This window comes from Cynocephalus volans, chromosome X (assembly GCF_027409185.1).
Source record: "Cynocephalus volans isolate mCynVol1 chromosome X, mCynVol1.pri, whole genome shotgun sequence".
Taxonomy (NCBI): Eukaryota; Metazoa; Chordata; class Mammalia; order Dermoptera; family Cynocephalidae; genus Cynocephalus; species Cynocephalus volans.
In genome coordinates this window covers 180658383-180679309 of record NC_084478.1, presented here as the reverse complement: position 1 = coordinate 180679309, position 20927 = coordinate 180658383, and the positions used below count along the sequence as shown (strand labels likewise).

Below are 20927 nucleotides of genomic sequence, written 5' to 3'. Positions count from 1 at the left end.
TCGGGGCAAACAGGACAAATGGTGGGGAGAGCCAAGATGGGCATCAGGAAACTTCTGGAACAGTGGGCAAAGGAGAGTTGGAGGGACCGTGTTGGGGGGCAGGGACTAGGGTCTAGATCCTGATGGCCCTAGCTTCCTGGGCGGGCAGACCCCGATTTCAGAGCTGGGCCGGCCTCGGGGGCACTGACTCAGGCCATGATCACACTCCTCAGCTCACACTCCACATGCGGCCAGAGGAAGTCTGGGCCTCCGGTCCTAGCTCTTCCCCTCTGAGTGTCCTTGGGCATGTGCCTTGATGCCCTGAGCCGGGGTACCCCCGGGCCGCCCCTTGCTCCCCAGCATCTCACCTGTCCCGCTTCTCCCCCCACCCCCCAGGCCCTGCCTCTTCCCAGGGGACCACGCCGGCTGCAGGACATGCACGGGCACAGCCACAACGGGCAGGCCCACGTGCCCCAGCGGAAACGCCGCAACCGCTTCATCAAGAAGAACGGCCAATGCAACGTCTACTTCGCCAACCTGAGCAACAAGTCGCAGCGCTACATGGCGGACATCTTCACCACGTGCGTGGACACGCGCTGGCGCTACATGCTCATGATCTTTTCCGCGGCCTTCCTGGTGTCCTGGCTCTTTTTCGGCCTCCTCTTCTGGTGTATCGCCTTCTTCCACGGTGACCTGGAGCCCGGCCCCGCGGTGCCTGTGGAGGGGGGCCCGGCAGGCTGCGGCGGCGGCAGGGCAGCCCCGGCCCCCAAGCCCTGCATCATGCACGTGAATGGCTTTCTGGGCGCCTTCCTGTTCTCCGTGGAGACACAGACGACCATCGGCTACGGCTTCCACTGCGTGACGGAAGAGTGCCCGCTGGCGGTCATCGCCGTGGTGGTCCAGTCCATCGTGGGCTGTGTCATCGACTCCTTCATGATCGGCACCATCATGGCCAAGATGGCCCGGCCCAAGAAGCGGGCGCAGACGCTGCTGTTCAGCCACAACACGGTCATCTCGGTGAGCGACGGCAAGCTCTGCCTGATGTGGCGCTTGGGCAACCTGCGCAAGAGCCACATCGTGGAGGCCCAAGTGCGGGCCCAGCTCATCAAGCCCTACATTACCCAGGAGGGCGAGTACCTGCCGCTGGACCAGCGCGACCTCAAGGTGGGCTACGACATTGGCCTGGACCGCATCTTCCTGGTGTCGCCCATCATCATCGTCCATGAGATCGACGAGGACAGCCCCCTCTACGGCATGGGCAAGGAGGAGCTGGAGTCCGAGGACTTCGAGATCGTGGTCATCCTCGAGGGCAAGGTGTCCACGGCATGTTTGGATGACAGAGGCGGGGCAGAGAAGCTGCTACTTGAGCTATCCAGGGGAGCAGCTGGATCCCAGCCCTCTCCTCAGCCCCTGAGCCCACACCAGTGCTGCCGCAAACGGCCTGTTTATCTGACTCTCCAAAAACTAAATAGCAGGTTTTCACCTGTTCCCAGCTGCAACAGGACTTCAGCAAGGCTTAGGGGGAATCCTGACCTCCAGGGACAGGAGACCTGGGACAGATTCTCTCCCACTCCCCCATTTCCCAGACACCTGCAGAATAAAAGAGACATAATTTTTTTTTTTTTTTTTTTTTTGGAGGACCTCTTTGGGGAACTTAGGGGAAAAAAGTCAGAAAAATCATACTTTCAAAAAAAATGAAAGAATTACATCATGACTCCAACACCTTAAATATCATGAAGGAACTTCTGGGAACCAGCAGTGAGCGCTTGATGAAGACACGTGATTTCAACCCAGAGAGACGGTGAAACTTCGCAGCAGACTCAGAACCTGCTTACAGCACGCCTGCGGCATCGCCAGGGCTAGACTGGGCACCGGGTGTTTAGGAGTGAAAAGGGCAGTCTACGCATGAGGTTCCCGGGGCGGCCACAGCAGAGGACCACAGGCCGGGCAGCTCGAACAGCTGAAGCTTGAACAGCAAGGTGTCCCCTCTCACCGTTCTGGGGCACAAGCACAAGATCGAGTGTCCACAGTACTGGCTCCTTCTGAGGCTGTGGGGAAGAACCTGCCCCACGCTTCTCTCCCAGCTTCCAGCGGCTGCAGCGGCCTTGGCCTGTAGACGGCCGGCTTCCCCCGTGCACGTCTTTCCTATACCCGAACTTCCTCTTTCCATAAAGACACCAGTCGTATTGGATTATAGGCCCATGATAATGACATCATCTTACCCTGATCGTCTGTGAAGACCTTATCTCCAAACAAGGTCATATTCACAGGTACTGGGGACTACGACTTTTGGGGGAAACACAATTCGCACCCTACCAGTCTGCCTTTCAAAGATGTACAAGCAATCAAAGACATACATAATAATACCAATAGCTAACTTTTAGTGTGTACTTACCATGTGCCAGACATGGTGCTAAGCACGTCACACACATTCATTAAACCTGCAACAGCTCTGTGAGGTAGCACTATGGGCTGAATTGTGCTCCCCCACCCCAGTTCATAAGTTGAAGCCCTAACCCTAACCCTAACCCCCACGAGCTCAGAATGTGACGATATGTGGTCTCATGGTGATAAAATGAGGTTGTTAGGGCTGGCCCTAATACAATGTCCTGTTCTTATAAGAAGAGGGGATTTGGGCACAAAGAAGGGATGCTTGTGCACAGTGAAAAGACCACGCAAGGACACAGGGAGAAGAGGGCCTCACAAGAAACTGTCCCTGCCACGCCTCGATCTTGGCCTGCCAGCCTCCAGGACTGTGACAGGATAGAGCTCCGCTGCTGAAGCCCTGTTCTTGGTATTTTGTTATGGCAGCCCTGACAAACTCGTACAGGCAGGAACATATACTCTCCCTGTTCTTCTGACAAAGAAACTGAGGCACAGAGTGTTACCAACCGGCCAGGCTTGCCCTGCCCTCTCGCATTAAACAAATGACCTCGAAGTCCAAAAGCTGATGCAAGGATTGGAAGGTTTATTCAGATTACACGTACTCAACTAAATGTCTAACCAAACAAACAAACAAAGAGAAAAGAGGAGCAGTGGGGTCCAGTTCAGCCTAGTCCCAATCGGCGGGGCCAACCTACTCCATTAACAAGAATTGATAAAAGCAGTTCTCCCCTTTGTTTTCAGCATAAAGAAGAAAAGTACCAACTAGATTTAAATCAGAAAAACAAAGCATAGCCAGGAGCCCTCCATGGTGCACCTGTACAGACGTGGATACAATCCAAGCAAACAGAAGAGGGCTCGGAAAGTCAGAGAAAGGAAAAGAGAATAAAGCATTGCCTTGTCAGAATTTAGGCCAGGGACTCCGGGAGAGATCTACCAGCAGCGGAGACATGGGAGCAAAACAGTCCCAGTGGCCACTTGCCTCTTGCAGCTGGAGTCTTTTCTGGTGTCCAAAGCTTTCCAATTTTTGCCAGTGATTAAATTAGGCTCTCGGATTCCAAAGTCATAGAAATGAACAATGTACCCAAATAGTAAAGCGAGCAATGGTTTATTAAAAGAGGAGACAGACTTATGCATAAGGGGGGTAACAACAGTAAAGCTAGCCCCCCGCCCCCCAGGGGAGCCGCTCAGGATCTTTTTATAGGAAAGGAGTTAAGGGGAACAGGCCAGCGTCACTGGAGGTGGTCCGTTCTGTCCTTCCTGGTTGCGTCATGGGCTCATGCTCAGTAGGCAGTGCTGTTCATCATTGTCACCCCAGGAGGGTCATTGTAGCAGTCACCTTGATGTTTTGTGCACAGGTGGGAATTCCTAAAGGGGTCTTAAGGTTAATCTGTAACTGTTACAATTATAGTAAACAAGCCTTGGGGAGGGGGTTTGCAACTCAGGAAATCTGTTTCCTCTCTTATATCAGTCTGTTAGGTCAGGGCAGCCCATGGGGTCATCATTTGCCCTGAGGGGTCTCATGACTGAGGAGCGGAAAAGTAACAAAGTGTCTTCTGCAGGGAAAATGGAGTCAGTTTGGTTCACAGGCTTAGCCTTACTCTGTTTCAAGAGAGGTTTAGTGACTTGGCTCACGTGGTCAGGACCCGACAGAAACGAGGCCTCTCTCTGCAGCACCCACTCTCTGGGGCGCTGTGCTGCGCTTCCTTAGACTCCCTGGAAAAATGGGATTCCTCAGTGCACCCTCAGTGTGCAGGAGCGTGAGTGTGGAGGTAAAGCCAGTTTCAACCATCTTAAGCAAATGGGCACGAGGCGGAGGAGTATGGGATATGTTGTGGACGGAATGAAGGACCCAGCCCAGGAGCGAGAGACAGAGCTGGCCGCAGAGCTAGCTGGGTGTGGACTGGATGCACTGGCCTTTGTCTCCTGTTCCCCCTGTGCCCTCGGAGGAAGACCTGGCTCTTCTCCCATCACAGAGCGTGTGCCACACCTCACAGTCTTTGACGAGGTAGATTGATTGAGCTAATGCCATTTTTACTGTTTGAAAAGTGTCCTTGTTTGAAACACCCCCCAACACCTATGGTGAAAATTGAAGGTTAAAAATTGTCCTGTTCTTACAAAAATTTTAAATTCTGCCTGCCTTTGCTGTTTCCCGCCTATGCTGTCCCTGACTAATAAAACCAAGAGCTGTATCTGGATGTATCTAGACAACCTAAGGAGGAAACCGCCCTGTGGAAGTTTTTGCTGTCCCTAAGTGATTAACTGGCTTGTCTTGGCTTCTGTAACCAGCTTGCAGGAGGCCTCGCAAAACCCCCTCCCTCCTCACACTAGGAGGAAACGTGTGTGACTATATGATAACTTTAAGTGTGTGACTATATGATTTTCTTGCCTTTAAAAGACCCCTTCAATTTAAACTCAGGGCTGTTCTCTTACCAGAATATCTGGAGAGACATTTGCCGGTAAAGACCCACTTTTAAAATTCTCAGTTGGGCGTTCTGGTTCCTTTTCCGTGCGACAGCCTCACCCCAAGTCCAGCTGCGGAGAGACTGGGATCCAGGGTGGTCAGATTCCCACGGGGCAGATTTCCACTGGCTGCCGCCAGCCCAGCACTGCGGGAGTTGGTGTTTAGTGGGTGCAGAGTCTCAGTCTGGGAGATGAGAGAGTTCTGGAGAGGGACAGTGATGTTTGCACAGCAGTGTGAACGTGCTCAATACCCCTGACCTGGACACTTAGATGGTCACGATGGTCAGTTCTATGTTACAAATGTTTCACCACAATAAAGATTATTCCTTAGAGAGAGATACTGACGGGTGCACTGGGAGATGGGCTTAGATGGGCCCCACCTGGGTTGGGCCCCAACCTTAAGCCATGCAGCTTGCGAGGCGCCGGGGCTGGGCACTCGCAGGGGTCAGTGGCATGTCCAGGGAGGTCAGTCCCCAGCCCAGGATGGCGCAGGCAGCAGAAAGGCGTCCTGGCGAGGGATCATCCCGGGTCTGTCCAGGCCCAGGGGACCCCCGGGCTGCAGCAGCGAGTAGGACTAATGGTCCCAGAGGGAGCGCGGCTGAGAGGGCGTCGTGTCCATCCACACTCGGGTGGCCACACAGCAGAGAGCAGGTGTCCGCGAGAGCCCTCCTGACCCACGGGTGGAGCGGCGGACCCCGGGTCGCGGTGCGTGTGGCCCGTCTCTGGACCCTGCGGGCCGGGTCCACACAGCTGTGGGGCGGAGAAGCCTGGAGACCGGCACAACGGGCCCGCAGCTGCACCGCAGCGTGAGCCCTGGGGACGTGCGCCAGGCGAGGTCCGGGGCGGGAATGAGGATGGGGAGGGAGCCGAGGAGCGACAGGGACAACCGGGACGCCGCCCAGGACCAGGCTCTGCCAGAGGCTGCGCGACGGCCGCCGTGAGCCTCCCAGCGCCCGGGCACCGCCGCGCGCCCCGGACCACCCGCCACCTCTCGGCTCCACTCGGCTCCATCCGGCCCACCCGCCACCGCTCGGCTCCACTCGGTCCCATCCGCCACCATTCTGCTCAAATGACAGCCTGAGGATGGAGTGCAGGTGTAGGTCCTGCAGAGTGACAGCTGAGGAGCAGGTGTAGGTGCCGCAGAGTGACAGCTGGGGTGCAGGTATAGGTCCTGCAGAGTGAGAGCTGAGGAGCAGGTGTAAGTGCCGCAGGGTGACAGCTAGGGTGCAGGTATAGGTCCTGCAGAGTGACAGCTGGGGTGCAGGTGTAGGAAGTGGGCAGCTGGCAGACAGGAAGTTTGCCCCTACTTTAGCTGGTTCCCGAGTGTCCCCCTTCTGACTGCATCCTTCACCCTCTCCGCGAGCCAGACGGAGCCTGTCAGCAGGTGGGAAGCCAAGCGTGCAGGGTGTCAGCAGTCCAGGGGATCTGCCATCACCGGACAGGGGCTACCTGAGCAGAGCTTGAGCCAAGACGCCAGGTGGAGCGGATTGAATCATGCCCCCCCAAGACTCATTGCAGCTTGAATTGTGTCCCCCAAGTTTTATGTCTTAGAAACTTGGCCCCCACTGTGACTGTTAAGAGGGTGGGAAATCCTATTACGGTAATTGAAAGGAGGAGCCTTGAAGAGGTGATTGGATTGTACGACCGACAGTGCAGCAGTGAATGGATTAAAAATGGTGGTCAGGGGCGTGGTTCTAAGGGCTTTAAAAGAAGAGAGAGAGAGTCTGTCTGTCTGTCTGTCTGTCTCTCTCTCTCTTGCTTCTCACCATGTGACCTGCTTTTACCCACCGGCTGCCTGCCACTTTCCGCCATGAGTAGAAGCAGCCTGAGGCCCGCGCCAGATGCAGCTGTACCAGAATCCTGAGCCAAATATACCTCTGTTCTTTATAAATTACCCAGTCTCAGGTATTTCTGTTATAGCAACACAAACATGGGCTAATACACCAGGGTTTGTGAGTAAATTTTGCCACAGATCGGCTGAGTTCTTGCGTAATTTGCCAAGAAATGGAGATTATTATATAAGTGTGCTTATGTACAAATATATATATATATATATCACTATGTATCTCTCACTGTATGATTCTCTCATATGAATATCTTACTATATAAATATCTCAGCACATATATCTCACCATATGTATTGCTCACCATATGAATATCTCACTATAACTATGTCACTATATATTTCTCTCACTATATATATCTCTCACTATATATCCCTCACTATATAAATTCCTCACTATATAAATATCTCACCTTATATCTGTCACTGTATATCTCTCATTATATGCACAATCAAACTCTGCTCTCTTGTTCTGTTCCATCTATCACAATAGTATCGATGTCACTGGCTGCTTCTGAGTTTATGTGAGTTGACACACATGGAGTTTTGGACATGGTCAGGCAGATGTGCTCAGTGTCAGCTCTCTGTAGGTCATCAGCTGGGGGACACTGGGGTGAATTCTGAGATGTGTGATGGTTCCTGCCCACCTCCGGGCACCATGGGTAAGTTGCTGAGGGTCAGACTGGACAATGGGTAGATTGAGGTGACAAGATCCACCTAGGGGAATGTGGGTGCCCAGACACCTCAGTCCCAACACCCGGCATGGTCCAGTGACTGCCATCCCTGGCTGCACTTCAGGCGCTCTGGGGATGCTTCTCTTTCATTCTGGCAAGTTGATTTGAAATTCTAATATGGTCATCATAGGGTTCAGGGATACCTGTGATCCATGTGCAGGCCCCTTCTCAGTCTGGCTTCCACTCTCGTCTACTGAAAGGAAATAGACAATGTAGACAGGGTTTTGATTCCATGTTGGAAAGTAAGATACAGGAATTTTGAGAAATGGTTCCAGCTCCAGAGCTGTGTGGCCACGAGCCCCACCCCAAGACCCCAGGGGGTGGGTTCTATTGATGGGAACTGCAGGGACAGGGAGGCCAGTATTGCAGGGCTTAGTGTTAGGATTACGCTTCGAGGTTTAGGGCTGGATATCATGGTTGTTCCCTCATCTGCCTTTCTTGGATCCCTTGAAAATACTGAAGGCCTAGAACTGGAACCCTCAACCAGTAGACACTGAGCATGAGCCACAGAAAACCTGACACCTGGGCGTGACTCCACTTCAAGGTGTTAAATATAATCTGGCCAGCTCAGCAGAGTCCAAGGTCCTGGGGTATGTTTTCTTCTGCACTCTCCTAGCAGCTACAATTCATGGGGCTAGTGGGTGTTACTTTCAGGGAGAGATGAAGTGAGAAAAGATTGCTGTGAGGGGAAAGCTGATTTCCCAGAACCCAAGCCCAAGACACTCCACCTAACATGGGCTTCTCTTTGGAACTTCCAGGTCACACTTGGAAAAGCAAAAGGGCAAACCATTTGCATATCCCTTACCACAAGCAATAAAAAAGAAGAAGAAGAAGAAGAAGAAAGGTTACCAAATAATTAAATCCAGCATTATTTTGAAAATCGGATCTTGATCACAGCTCCCATCCATCGTTCGTTCTCCATGTAAATGCCTTGTCGTCCTTTTAGTAAAGAGGCCACTGGGAGGAACAGAAGGGAACCACACACAGTGTTCATAATTTCTGTTTAATGAGTACAGAGAGCAGAATCAGAGCAGATGTGAGCCCATAATCAAAACCAGAGAGCATGAGGCAAAGCAAGCTACTGACCTCCATGCCTCACAACTTCCAAGTTGGAGTCCTCCTAGACTCTAAGGAATATATATTTTTAAAATTTTTACCTTGAAGCAATGCTAGATAGACTTAAATATTGCAAAGATAGCTCAGAAAGCTTCTGTATACCTATACTCTTTGTCCAGCTTTCCCCAGTGTTAACAATTTACACAACCACAGGACGTTTGTGACAAATAAGAAATTAACAGTGTTATGAACTAAACTTCCAGTTTTATTTGGATTTTACTAGTTCAGGGACTATATTTTTAAAGGTTTATTTTCTCTATTATAAAAATAATACACACCTGTTATTTTAAAATACTTAACGATTTTAAGTTTCTCCTTATAGACGACTTAGAAAGTATAAAAGTTTACAGAAGAATTAATGACCCATGGTCCCTCCACCCAAAGACAACCACTGTTAAAGTTTTACTGTATTTCTTTTCAGTCCTTTTTTCTATGAGTCATTTTCATTGTTTGATATACTTAAATCACTATTTTTTACTTAATTTTGTAAAAGAAATCCTGTGTTTAATACACCATATTTAAATGTAGATATAAAAAGACTGGTCCAAAGAGCTGCAATAATTCCCTGCTCCTAGTGGTAGAGTACTTTAAACAATGTTTTAAAATTCTAAAATCAACAGCTGATCCTTAAACAACCTTTCTGTTAAGGCAAACTTCTTTATGCCCATTCTGCCCTTGAGGGATCCACAGCAGCCCGAGGAAGCTGGACAGTTGCTCCAGGTCACCCTTCCTTGAAGAGGTGGTAGGGGCTGGAATGGAAATCCCCAGTCCCAGCCCAGTGGTCTTTCCCTAACATTCTGCTGACTCACGATACTCCTCTTATCCAGTTCTTCCCATTGCATCTGTCTCATTTCCTGTTTCCTGCCCATCTGAGAAAAGACACAAGCCAAGAGCACCATGGGAGTGGCCAGGCTCCAGACTCCTTAGTCTTTGCTGCATCCCTTCCCCCCACCCCTTCTCTCCCCTTCTGCTCCTACCTCACTCCACAGTTTCCTAAGGCCATTCCTGGGAGCCTCTAAGGCATGCCAAGGGCAGACCCAGGATGAGCCCAGCACAGAAATGAAAGGCCAACTTGTCATGGCCTTGAGCTAACAAACGTTGACAGAGAACATGTGTGGTCCATGACTAAACAAGCTTGCTCATTTTCATTTCTTAAACCTGTTTACTTTATCCAACTGTATTCTGCTTATGCCTCTGGAGGATGATGAATGGGGTCAACTGTCCTGGATAATTCCAGAAGGATGACATGCCATTATCTGAGCCCCAGACATGGGGTCCTACCCGGTGTCCATGTACCCGGAGAACTTCCCTATTATTTACCTGCCATCACTGTCTTTTGGAACAGGATGGAGTTGGCCACAAGGATGAGGAGCAGTGGCAAGTACGTGGTGACATATTGGGGGATGGTGTGGTCCAGACCACTTTCACACCTGAGGGAAGAAAACTGAGTCATTCTTCTTGAATGCAAAGCTTTGGCTAAAACATGCAGACTCATCTGGAAGCCAAAAGGGTGAGGGCGAAAAGGGAAATGCATAAATCTACTTCTGACCCTGCCAAAAGGAAATCTGACTCATTCCTCATGTCTGAGAACAAGCAATAAGTTGCAGGAGAATAAAGAAATCAATCATGTTTCTGTCTTGTAAATGGGAGCACCTGTAAGGCATTTAAGGAAAAGACACTCTGGGGTAGAGGATTCCCTACATGGGGTCCCTTCAAGGAAAAAATCACAAAATTCAAGTAGAAACAAAGGCACTCAATGAGTTAGTTTTTGAGCACTTACTACATGCTACACATTAGCCAGTAGCATGAATGACATCTCGTCCCTCTGCCTGAGCCACTCAAAATACCTGAGCTTCATATTTCAAAGGAAATTTGTTCTCATGATTATGGATATCAATTGTTTCTGTGATTCTTTTCAGGGAAAAGGACAAGGTTTTATACTGATGAGTCATAGGCATTGCCGGTCACAGTAGGATGTGTGGGGAGCCACACAGTGGATGTTACCAAGTAGGAACTATCAGCTAAGAAATGCACAATGTAGGAGAGAAGAAAAATGGTGCAGAGGCAGAGAGAACCAAGGCAAAGGGGAGAGAAGATGGAGCAGTCCCAACCAAAGGGGCAGGCAGAAAAGCAGATGACAGCCAGCCCCTGTGGCCACAGAAGGTGAAATGATAAAAACAAGAGCACTTTTAATATTCATGGAGCCTTCAAACCAAAAGGTAAAAAATGGCAGAATATATGACAAATCAGGCAAGAAAAATGCAATACCCATCTTGCCATAGGAAGGATTTCCATGCTGCCACCTCCTTTTTAATAAGCACTTTCATCTTCAGCTATGAAGGCTACAATGCAGTCTGGAAAGGCTCAAGGGGAGAAAGGGAGACAAGGAGCAAGAGAAGTGACTCCACTGCCAGGACAGAAAGTACATGCAAATGAGAGTGAGCCTGCGAGCTTGAAAGACACCGAAGGCTCTAGTTTGGGAGATATGAGGTCTAAGAGCTGATTAAGGATTAAGATGCTTCCTGAAGACCTGACAGCACCTTGGGGCACCCTGTGAGCCCCCCAGCAAGCACGCCCTTAGTCTCAGATTCCACTTTGCCAGGGGTCTCCAGGGTCCCACAGGTGAGGGCAGGCGACAGAAACTCCCTTTCCAATTAAGTTGCTTCTCTTATAGCAGCTGTTGACACTGTATCTGTCCTGTTCAAGTTCTCCAGGAAAGAGAGCGCACGAATGGATCTACACTGAGCTCCTGTGAGTATTCACGGTTGATAAGGCAAAACCAGTTTGGAGACCTCTAACTGAGTAGCTGAAAGAAATTGAAAAAGAAGGGGGAGAAATGATCTACACCGTGGGCCAGCAATTTTTTTTCTGTAAAGGGACAGATAGTAAATATTCTCTGCTTTGTGGGTCATACCACAGTCTCTGTCACAACGACTCTCCTCTGATGTTGTAGTGCAAAAGCAGCCATAGACAGTACATAAAAAAATGGGCTGTATTCCAATAAAACTTTATTTACAAAATCAGGCAAAGGGCCAAATTTATCCTGAGGGCTGTGCTGTGCTGATCCCAGTCCATACAGCCCTAAAATAACAGGTACTGCTCACCTGTTTTCCAGTTTTCCATAGGAAGTTAGAGTATATGTCCTTGCAGGTGCCTTGAGGCCTTGTAAATGGTTGCATCGATGGGATTTTAAACTTGATGAAATGCCTGAAACAGTTTCAGTGGCCACATCTTCCTGCATCTGTGTTCAGGGTAGCCAAGAGTGCAGGATGGAAGAAAAGGGGGAAAGCGCAGGAAGCAGAGGCACCGAATTATTCCTCCCAGAGCTCCCATTTGCTTCTCATCTCGAACTCCTGCTTAAAATGTTAAACGCACCTGCTCCTCCAGAGGAAGCTTGAAGAATAAAAATTAAAGTGTGGGCATGAGGAAGCTTCACCAATACAGAGTGGATATACCAAAAGCTTTGCATAACTGCTGTGATCAGGCAAATAAGAAAAGCAGAGGCAGGGAAGGAAGTCATGGGTGCAAGGCCCTGCAGTGAGCCCTCCAGGTCGTGATTGTGAGTGGCCTCACATGGCACAAGACAATGGGGTGACTTGCAAGGCAACCCCTGTGGGTCAGGGCATGTCCATTTCCTGCAGAACACAGAATTGGTGTGGGGTTGGAACAACTGGGCTACCAGGTGTGCTGGCTTACCTGGACACAGAAGGGTAGTAAAACATGACAGCTCCCTCCAGGCAGAGTAGGGTGGCCAGGCCCCAGGCCATGATGTGGTACAGCAGGATGGTGCTAGAGAGGAAAAAAGCCGGCAGCAACAGCATAGGGGGGCAAAAAAGTCCCCAGGGAGACCACCAGACTGCTTCCATGCCCTGGAAAGGTCAGGGAAGTACACACACAGCAAAACCCTTCCTCAGAGAGTGTCCTTATGTTGCTACTGAGGTTGTGGATTGTTGTTTTTTGTTTTTTTTTTTCAATTAAGGTGAAATGCATGTAACATAAAATTACCTATTTGACTGTGAACAATTCAGTGGCACTTAGTACATTTGCAATGTCATGCAACCACCTCTACCTAGTTCCAATGCCTTTTCATCCCCCCAAAAGGAGACCCCATACCATTAAACAGTCACTCCCCATCCACCCACCCCCAACCCCTGGCAACTGCTGCTGCTTCCAGCTACTTTCCATCTCTGTGAATTTGCCAATTCTGGACATTTTATATAGATGGGATCATACAGTATGTGGTCTTTTGTGTCTGGCTTCTTTCACTCAGCATAATATGTTTGAGGTTCATCCATGTGACACAATGTGTCAGAACTTCATTCCTTTTTATTGGTGAATAATATTATGCTATACGGTTATATCATATTTTGTTTATTCATTCGTTCGTCAATGGATATGCAGTTTGTTCCACCTGTTAGCTATTGCGAACGGAGCTGCTATGAACATGCATGTGCAAGTGTTTCTCTGAGTCCTTGCTTTCTTTTCTTTTGGGTCTACATCTGGGAGTAGAGTTGTTCTACATTTAACTTTTTGAGGAACCACCAAACTATTTCCTGCAGCAAATGCACCGTTTTACATTCCCACCAGCAATGTACCAAGATTCCATTTCCTCCATATCTTTGTCAACACTTGCTACTTTCCACTTTTGATTTTAGCCAGCCTAGGGGACTGGCTGCTAATTTTGAGACTTGACCTAAATGGGACCCACTTTCAATAAAACCATGGAATAGACAATTCCATCTCTAGTTCCCTCTGAACAAATTTTTCAGTTCTCCTCTACTATATACTGAATATTTGTGTCCCCTCCCACACATAAATTCCTATGTTGAAATTCTAACCCCCAAGATGATGGTGTTAGGAGGTGGTGCGTTTGGGAGGAAATGAGGTCATGAGGGTGGAGCCCTCATGAATGAGATTAATGCCCTTATAAAAGAGAACCCAGAAAGCTCCCTCATCCCTTCCACCATGTGAGGACACAGTGAGAAGGCACCATCTGTGAACCAGGAAGTGTGCCCTTATCAGACACCAAATCTTCTGGCACCTTGATCTTAAACATCTAGCCTCCAGAACTGTGAGCAATAAACGTCTGTTGTTTATAAGCCACCCAGTCTGTGGTACTTTGCTAGAGCAGCCCAAGTTAGCTAAGACAATATCTCACAGGCCTGGTACCTGTGCCTTGCTCCTTTCAACCCTCCAGGCCCACTCAGCCTCCCTCTTATCCACAACCTGCTGGCCTAATCCCAGGAAGATGCCCTGAGGCCAAAACACCTGGTGATTACTAGCAGCATGATCTGGGCCAAACCCTCTTCTCAGAGCCTTGGGTTGCTCTTAGCCACAGGAAAGATAAAACTCTCAATGGCCTGCCTGTGCCACTATAGTCAGGACCAGTGGACATCAGGCCATGCAGCTGTCCAAGAACTGTAAACCAAATAAGCTTCTGTTCTTTATAAATTACCCAGTCGCAGGTGTTCTGTTATAGCAACACAAAAATGGACTAATGCAGAAAATTGGTACCAAGGAGTGGGGTGTTGCTATACATATAGCTAAAAATGTGGAAGCGCCTTTGGAACTGGGCAATGGGCAAAGGTTGGAGGAGATTGAAGGACCTAAAAGAAGACAAGAAGATGAGGGAAAGTTTGGAACATTTTGGAGATTGTTTAAATGGTTGTGACCAGAATGGTGATGGAAATGTGGACAGTAAAAGTCATGCTGATGATGAGGTCTCAGGTAGAAAAGAGGAACTTATTGAGAGACAAAATACCACCTTTGCTACACCGTAGTAAGGAACTTGGCTGCATTGTGTTCATGCCCTAGGACTTTGTGGAAGGTGGGACTTAAGAGCTGTGAACCAGAATGTTTGGCGGAAAAAATTTCTAAGCAGCAGTGCATTCTGGAAGCTGCAGGGTACTTGCAATAACCATAACTCAGCAGTTATGGCAGAAAAGGCAAGATGTAAAGCCAGAATTTAAAAGAGAAGCAGAGCATAAAGATTTAGAAAATTTGTAGCCTGGCCATGTGGTAGAGAAGCAGAGAGCAGGAGAAAAACGCAAGGGTGAAGCAGATAGACTGGTTGCTAAGGACATTAGCTTGGCGGTGAGGCAGCCAGGTGCTAACAGGCAAGACAATGGGAGAAAAGCCAAGATGACATTTCAGAAATCTGGAAAGGCACCTCTCCCACCACAGACCCTTAGGCATAGGAGGCCCAAGGTGTCCCAGAGAACAGACCTGGGGCACCACTTCCCTCAGGAACCCACTCCCTGCAACCCAGCTGCTCCAGCTGGAGCATCCCTGCCTCAAGCAGCCCCAAGTGTGGTTTGTGTAACACCTCTGGAGAACAGAACCTGGAAACCTTTTTGTGAAGGTTAATTCTAGGTGCCAACTTGGTTAGATGAAGGAATGCTGAGAAACCTGGTAAAACTATCTTTTCAGGTGCGTCCATGAGGGTGTTTCCAGCAGAGATTAGTACGAGAGTCTGAGTGGACCGGGTGGGAAAGACCCACCCTCAGTGTGGGTGGGAACCATCCAATCTGCTGGGGACCCAGAGAGAACAAAAGACAGAAGAAAGAGGTGAAGCTCTCTTGATCTGCTGGAGCTGGGATAAACTCTTCTCTCCTGTCTGTGGACATCAGAGCTTGAGACTCTTCAGCTTTAGGGATCCAGGACTTACACCAAGAATACCATCAGCTTCCCTGGTTTTGAGGCCTTTGGACTTGGAGTGAGCCACGCTACTGGAATGTAGCTTATAGACAGCCTATCGTGGGACTTTTCTTCATAGCCACGTGAGCTAATTCTCCTAATAAATCCCTCTCATATAACTATAATGTATTCTATTGATTCTGTCTCTCTGGAGATCCCTGACTACTACACTTGGTGGCATCCACATCATGTTAAGTGTTCAGGCTGGCAGAACATGAGAGCTGTGGAGGTATGGCAGCCTCCACCCCAATTTCAGAGGATGTACAGAAAAGCCTGGGGGCCCAGGCAGATACCTGCCACAAATGTGGAGCCACTGCAGAAGCCATCTACTAGAGCAATGCCAATGAGGAAAGTGGGATCAGAGCTCCCACAGAGTCCCCCCAACAGAGAAATGTCTAGGAGAGCCAACACAGCAGGACTGCCTCCAGGACCGCAGAGCTGTAGGGCCACTGGCAACAAGGAACGCCCAGCTGGAAAAGCTGCAGGCACCAGTGCAGCTCAATGGGCTATGCCTTTCACAGCACTGGGAGTGTGGCTGCCCAATGCTTTGGGGGCCCAGATGCTCCATTGTGCCCAAGATGCAGGACTTGGAGTCAAAGAAGATTATTTTGGAGCTTTAAGACTTAATGTTTATCCTGATGTGCTTTGGGCTTGTTTGGGGCCTGTTTCTCTTTTCTTCTGGCCTCCTCCTCCCTTCTGAAATGGGAATGTGTAGCCAGTGTCTGTTGCACTATTGTATCTTGGAATTAGATAAATGTGGTTTTGATTTTTACAGGTTCATGCCTGGAAGTTTTGCCTTTGGTCTCAGATGAGACTTTGGACTTTGAAGTTGGTGCTGGAACAAGCTAAGACTGTTGGGACTGCTGGGATGGAATAATTGTATTTTGTATGTGACAGTGACATGAGTTTTGGGGGGCCAGGGGCAGAATGATAGTTTGGATGTCTTGCCCCCACCAAAACTCACATGGAAATCAGACCCCAATGTGGCAGTGTTGGGAGCTGTTTGAGTCATGGGGTGGATCTGTCATGAATGGATTAATGCTCTCCCTGGGGCAGGGGGGATTAATGAGTGAGTTCTCACTCTATTAGTTCCCATGAGAGCTCGTTGCTTAAAAAGACCCTGGTACCTCCTCGCTCTCTCTCTCTCTCTCTCTCTCTCTCTCTCTCTCGATTCCTCTTGACATGTGATCTGGTTGCACCCAGCAGCCACCTGCTACTTTCAGCCATGAGTAGAAGGAGCCTGAGGCCTGTGACAGATGCAGCTGACCCAGAATCACAAGCCAAATAAACCCCAGTTCTTTATAAATCACCCAGTCTCGGGTATTCTGTTATATCCACACAAAAATGGACTAACAGGACCCCACTGCTTTCTATTACTTATGATATGAGGCCGGCCATTGAGTTAGAGGACAGTAAGGACAGGAAATTTGAGGACAGGATGTAGGAGGACAGGGGGTGTGAGAATAGTTGAAGGACAGGAAGTATGAGACAGGAAGTGCCAAGAAAGGAAATGTGAGGACAGTTTGAGGGCAGGAAGTTCAAGGACAGTTAGTGTGAGGACAGTTGGACTACCAGAAATATGAGATAGGAAGTTCAAGGACAGGAAGTTCGAAGACAGGAAGTATGAGACAGGAATTTCAAAGACAGGAAGTGTGGGGACACGAAGTTTGAGAACTGGGAGTTTGCAGACGTGAAGTGTGAGATCAGTTGGAGGACAGGAAGTATAAGACAGTAAGTTGAAGGACAGGAAGTGTGGTGACATGAAGTTTGAGGACTGGGAGTTTGCAGACATGAAGTGTGAGATCAGTTGGAGGAGAGGAAGTAGAACAGGAAGTTCAAGGACAGGAAGTTCGAGGACAGGAATTGTGAGGACAGGAAGTATTAGAACAGGAAGTTCCAGGACAGGAAGGAGGACAGGAAGTTTGAAGACAGTTAAGGAGACCCCAGCAATGGAATTTAACATCATCTTGTGCTCAGGAAGGTTAGAAATGTTTGCTGGACCATCAGTATGGTCACTCTAGGAACTTCATTTGGCTGCACATTATTTAGAGAAGAGGGGCCAATGATAGGAGAGTCTTCCTACACTCTTAACCTATATGCACAGCCTTCAGGTATGTGCAAAGTTAATGTTGAGTTAAAAGGAATGAAGCATTGACACATGCAACAATGTGAATGGACCTCAAAACATCATGCTGAGTGAAAGACGCCAGACACAGAAAACCACATATCACATGATTCCATTTATATGAAATTTCCAGAAGAGGCAAATGCATAGAGACAGAAAGTAGATTAGTGGTTGCCAGGGGATAGTGTATGAGGGGAAGGAGTGTGACTTGTAATGGGTTCTGGGCTTGTGGAAATGTTCTAGGGTTAGTAGTTATACTAGTAAATATATTTTGTGAATGCAATAGACACAACTGAATCTTACATTCTAAAGGGTGAATGTTATGGTATAGGAATTATATCTCAATCAAAAGAATAAAATAGAGTTGTATCAGAGGATGAATCTCACTCAATGTCCACTGGCTGAATGTTTATTGAGCAAAGTTTCTGCCTGCTGTAGGCACTGGAAACACTAAGAGCAACACAAAGCCCTTCCCTCATGGGGTGACAATCTTGAGAGGGTGACATACAAGAAGCAATGTCCTTGCCCCTCTGGCTGAGGAGGGGGCAGCCACAGAAGCCCTGGTTTAGGTGAAGAAGATTTTATATGAAATCAAGTTCAGAGCTGTGATTAATCTAAGAGATGAGCTGATGTTTATAAGTGAAAGTGTCCAAACACTTCGGATAGCCCCAATAAGGGCCCCCAAAGACGTCCATGTTCTCATCTCCAGAGCCTGTGAACATGTTCTCTTACATGGCAAAAGAGACTTTGCAGATGTGATGAAGTTAAGGATTTTTGAGATGGAGAGATCAACCTGGATTATTTGTGTGGGCCCAATGTCACCTGATGAGTCCACAAAAGCAGAGAGGCTTTACCAACTGCACAGAATGAGAGAGAATGGAAGTGTGAAGACTTGACCCAACATTGCTGGCTTCGAAGACAGAGGAAGAGGCCACAGCCAAGGAATGGGGGCAGGTTCTAGAAGCTGGGAGCATGGTGTGGCTGGAGCAGGGAGAGTGAATGAAGGAGGATAGAGGGAGGACTTGTGGTGAGGTCCCTTTGGGTCACAGGACGGTGTTGGCTTTTGTCTAAGTATATTGAGAATGCACTGGAAGATTCATCATTTTTTCAAAAAAAGTACTGCAATAAGAACAGTCTTTAAAGTTTACAAAAAACAGAATATGAAGGGTGGGTGGATGGCTCAGTTGGTTAGAGCACAGCCTTGTAACACCAAGGTCAAGGGTTCAGATGCCTGCAGCTGCCAACCACCAAAAAATACAAAACAAAACAGAATCTGAAGAAAAATTCAGTAAGAATGTGGGGAGGTAGCTTTGGGAAGAAATCAGCCAGTGGCTGTGACTCCAAGTTTTGGGGGAGATGACAGAAAAGGAAGAAAAGGGAAGATTCTTGGTTTTGTCTGGTCTCTGTTTACCACCTGAATCTCCGACATGGAAGTGAATCCAGTTGGGTCTGGAGCTAAACTTGCCCTAAATCTGGGGCTTCCCAGAAGAAGGACCTGAACCAGGGGCCCTGTCCTCAGCTGCGTGGGCCCTGCATCCCCCAGGGAGACCTAAGGCCACATCAGTGCTGGCTTCACCTGATAAGTAAGGAGCTCCTATCCCCACTCCTTCCCAAAGCCACCTCTACCTAACATGCAAGTGCAACCATCTGAATGCTCAGTCCAAACAGGAAGGAGTCCAGACTCGAGAGACTGGTGGTTATTAGATAATCCACGAGAGCAAGTGTTCCCTTTCTTCCTTCCCCACCTCCCCAGTCCGCATTCCCTGCATTCCTGGACAGTCCATATCACTCCTCTTTGTGCTTCAGTACACTCCGCCCTGTTTCCGAACAGGATCTGAGGCACCGCCTTGCACAAGCAGCTGGGAAGAGGGAGCATAGCACAGGCAGAGCTGACTGACTGGTACAGTACCGCCTTCGCTTTGCCTCTTCTGTCTGATGGGATCCCGGGGGGCTAGGGCTCCATCAGACGTGCCGGCCATCACTCCAAATTCCACCAGCCTCCTGCAAAGTAGCGTGACCCCCATCTCACTGGAATTTTAACTCAGAAAGATAAGCTGTGTAGACCAAGGGAGCAGTCAGGGATCTGAGTGGGATAGGATGCCCTTCTACAATGAGATGAGAGGGAAGAGACACGGAATTGCACACAGGGGAATGAGCTTCAAAAGGAGAAATATTTTGTAGCTAGCTGTATGGGCGGCCATAAGGGACTGACTCCAACATATTTTGCCTCCCACATTGGAAGCAGAGCCAGGAGGAGTCCATTCTTGGCCTTCCTGGGGCTGGAAGCATGTCGGGTGTGTCTGAGCAATGCGGAGTCCTTCCCAGGAGGCGCAGATACCCAGTGGAGTGGCTTTCAGCAAAGGGCTGGAGCACTAAGAGTGCACAGTCTCTCATTCCAGACCCTACCCTTGGGCTGCACGACAATTATGGGTTGAGGTGGGACAGCGGGCAGGCGTGAGGCCAGGCAAGTCTGGGGCTGGAGCTCACCAAAGCCCAGTCAATGGTTCCCTGCCCCCAAACAGGCATGCAGGATAGGGGTCAGGTGCGGCTCAGTTAAGCAATGGTAGCCACACCAATAACTTAGGCATCCAGCACTGAGCTTCAAGTGCTTCAAGAGCATCTTGAGGAGTCAGCACCATGGCAGAAGACATTAAGACCAAAATCAAGAATTACAAGTTTGCTCCTTTTGATAGCCATTTCCCCCTCCAGAACCAGACCAGAACTAACTGGACTTCCACCACTGCGAGAAGGCAATGACCACTAAAAAAGCAATGTTTCTGTGTGTGAGTGGTACCACTGTGTGTACATGTCCCTCTACCCCATAGCCTGAGTCTCAGCTTGGGATGACTATTGGGCTGAAGGCACATTTCCTGAGAAGATCTGATCTGGATGCACCTCACCTCTCCTCTGTCTTCTGTCCTTCTCCTGGGGTGTGGTAAAGGGAGACCTACCCTGGGACCCTGAAGCATGACTTAACTAATAATAAAAACACATTGGAAACCTGTGAAAATAAATAAATAATAACTGAGGCATCTGAAATGCCCAAGGGGTGAGAGTCTGAGCTCCAACCCAGCTCCAAGCATCCAGGCCCCAGCTGAAGACCACAGTTCCTTCGTCCAAACCCTGGACAGCTTCCATGTCCAAGTGAGTGAAAGACCTCCCTAGACCCTCTTTATTCTCACACTGTCATTTTCTTAGAGCAAGTAGTGACTTCAATTCAAGTCACTTTTCAAAGAAAAACTTTTATATCCCACAACCTGAAACCAGAGTAGCAGTTTAAATTTTAATTTTATATCTGCCTTAATGACATTTGTTAAGATTTGGATTACAAAAACCAATAGTCCTGTGCCAAAGAAAATAGCTAATTACTGAAAGGATCTAGAAGAGAGTGGGGAGTTTAATCCAGACAGAACTACAAATTGCAGCCCCTACCCTGGAATTCAGCAGGACACTATCGTCCCCACCAGCTGCGGTCTCTCAACAGCCACCTGCAGAATGAACCCCACCCCAGGCAAGCTGGCTCCTGCAGAGAAGCTACGGAGGCTTCTGATCCCACACTCTCAGCTGTGGCTCAAACCATCCAGGGGGA

The 20927-nt window shown here is 48.8% G+C and overlaps 1 protein-coding gene and 1 pseudogene across 1 annotated transcript; both read left to right on the top strand.

Moving 5' to 3' along the window:
* Nucleotides 1-414: 414 nt before the first annotated feature.
* On the top strand, nucleotides 415-4378 carry LOC134368680 (inward rectifier potassium channel 4-like). Its single transcript, XM_063085094.1, has 2 exons — nucleotides 415-1293; nucleotides 4073-4378. Exons 1-2 carry the CDS (start codon nucleotides 415-417, stop codon nucleotides 4376-4378), a joined length of 1185 nt encoding a protein of 394 aa, XP_062941164.1.
* Nucleotides 4379-19975: 15597 nt separating this feature from the next.
* LOC134366744 (cytochrome c oxidase subunit 6B1-like) lies at nucleotides 19976-20222 on the top strand (annotated as a pseudogene).
* The last annotated feature ends 705 nt before the right edge of the window (nucleotides 20223-20927 follow it).

Coding starts and splice junctions, on each gene's coding strand:
- LOC134368680 (XM_063085094.1), top strand. CDS start 415: ATGCACGGGCACAGCCACAACGGGCAGGCCCACGTGCCCCAGCGGAAA. Junction 1,294..4,072: donor TGGTCATCCTCGAGGGCAAG/GTGTCCACGGCA, acceptor GCGCTTCCTTAG/ACTCCCTGGAAAAATGGGAT.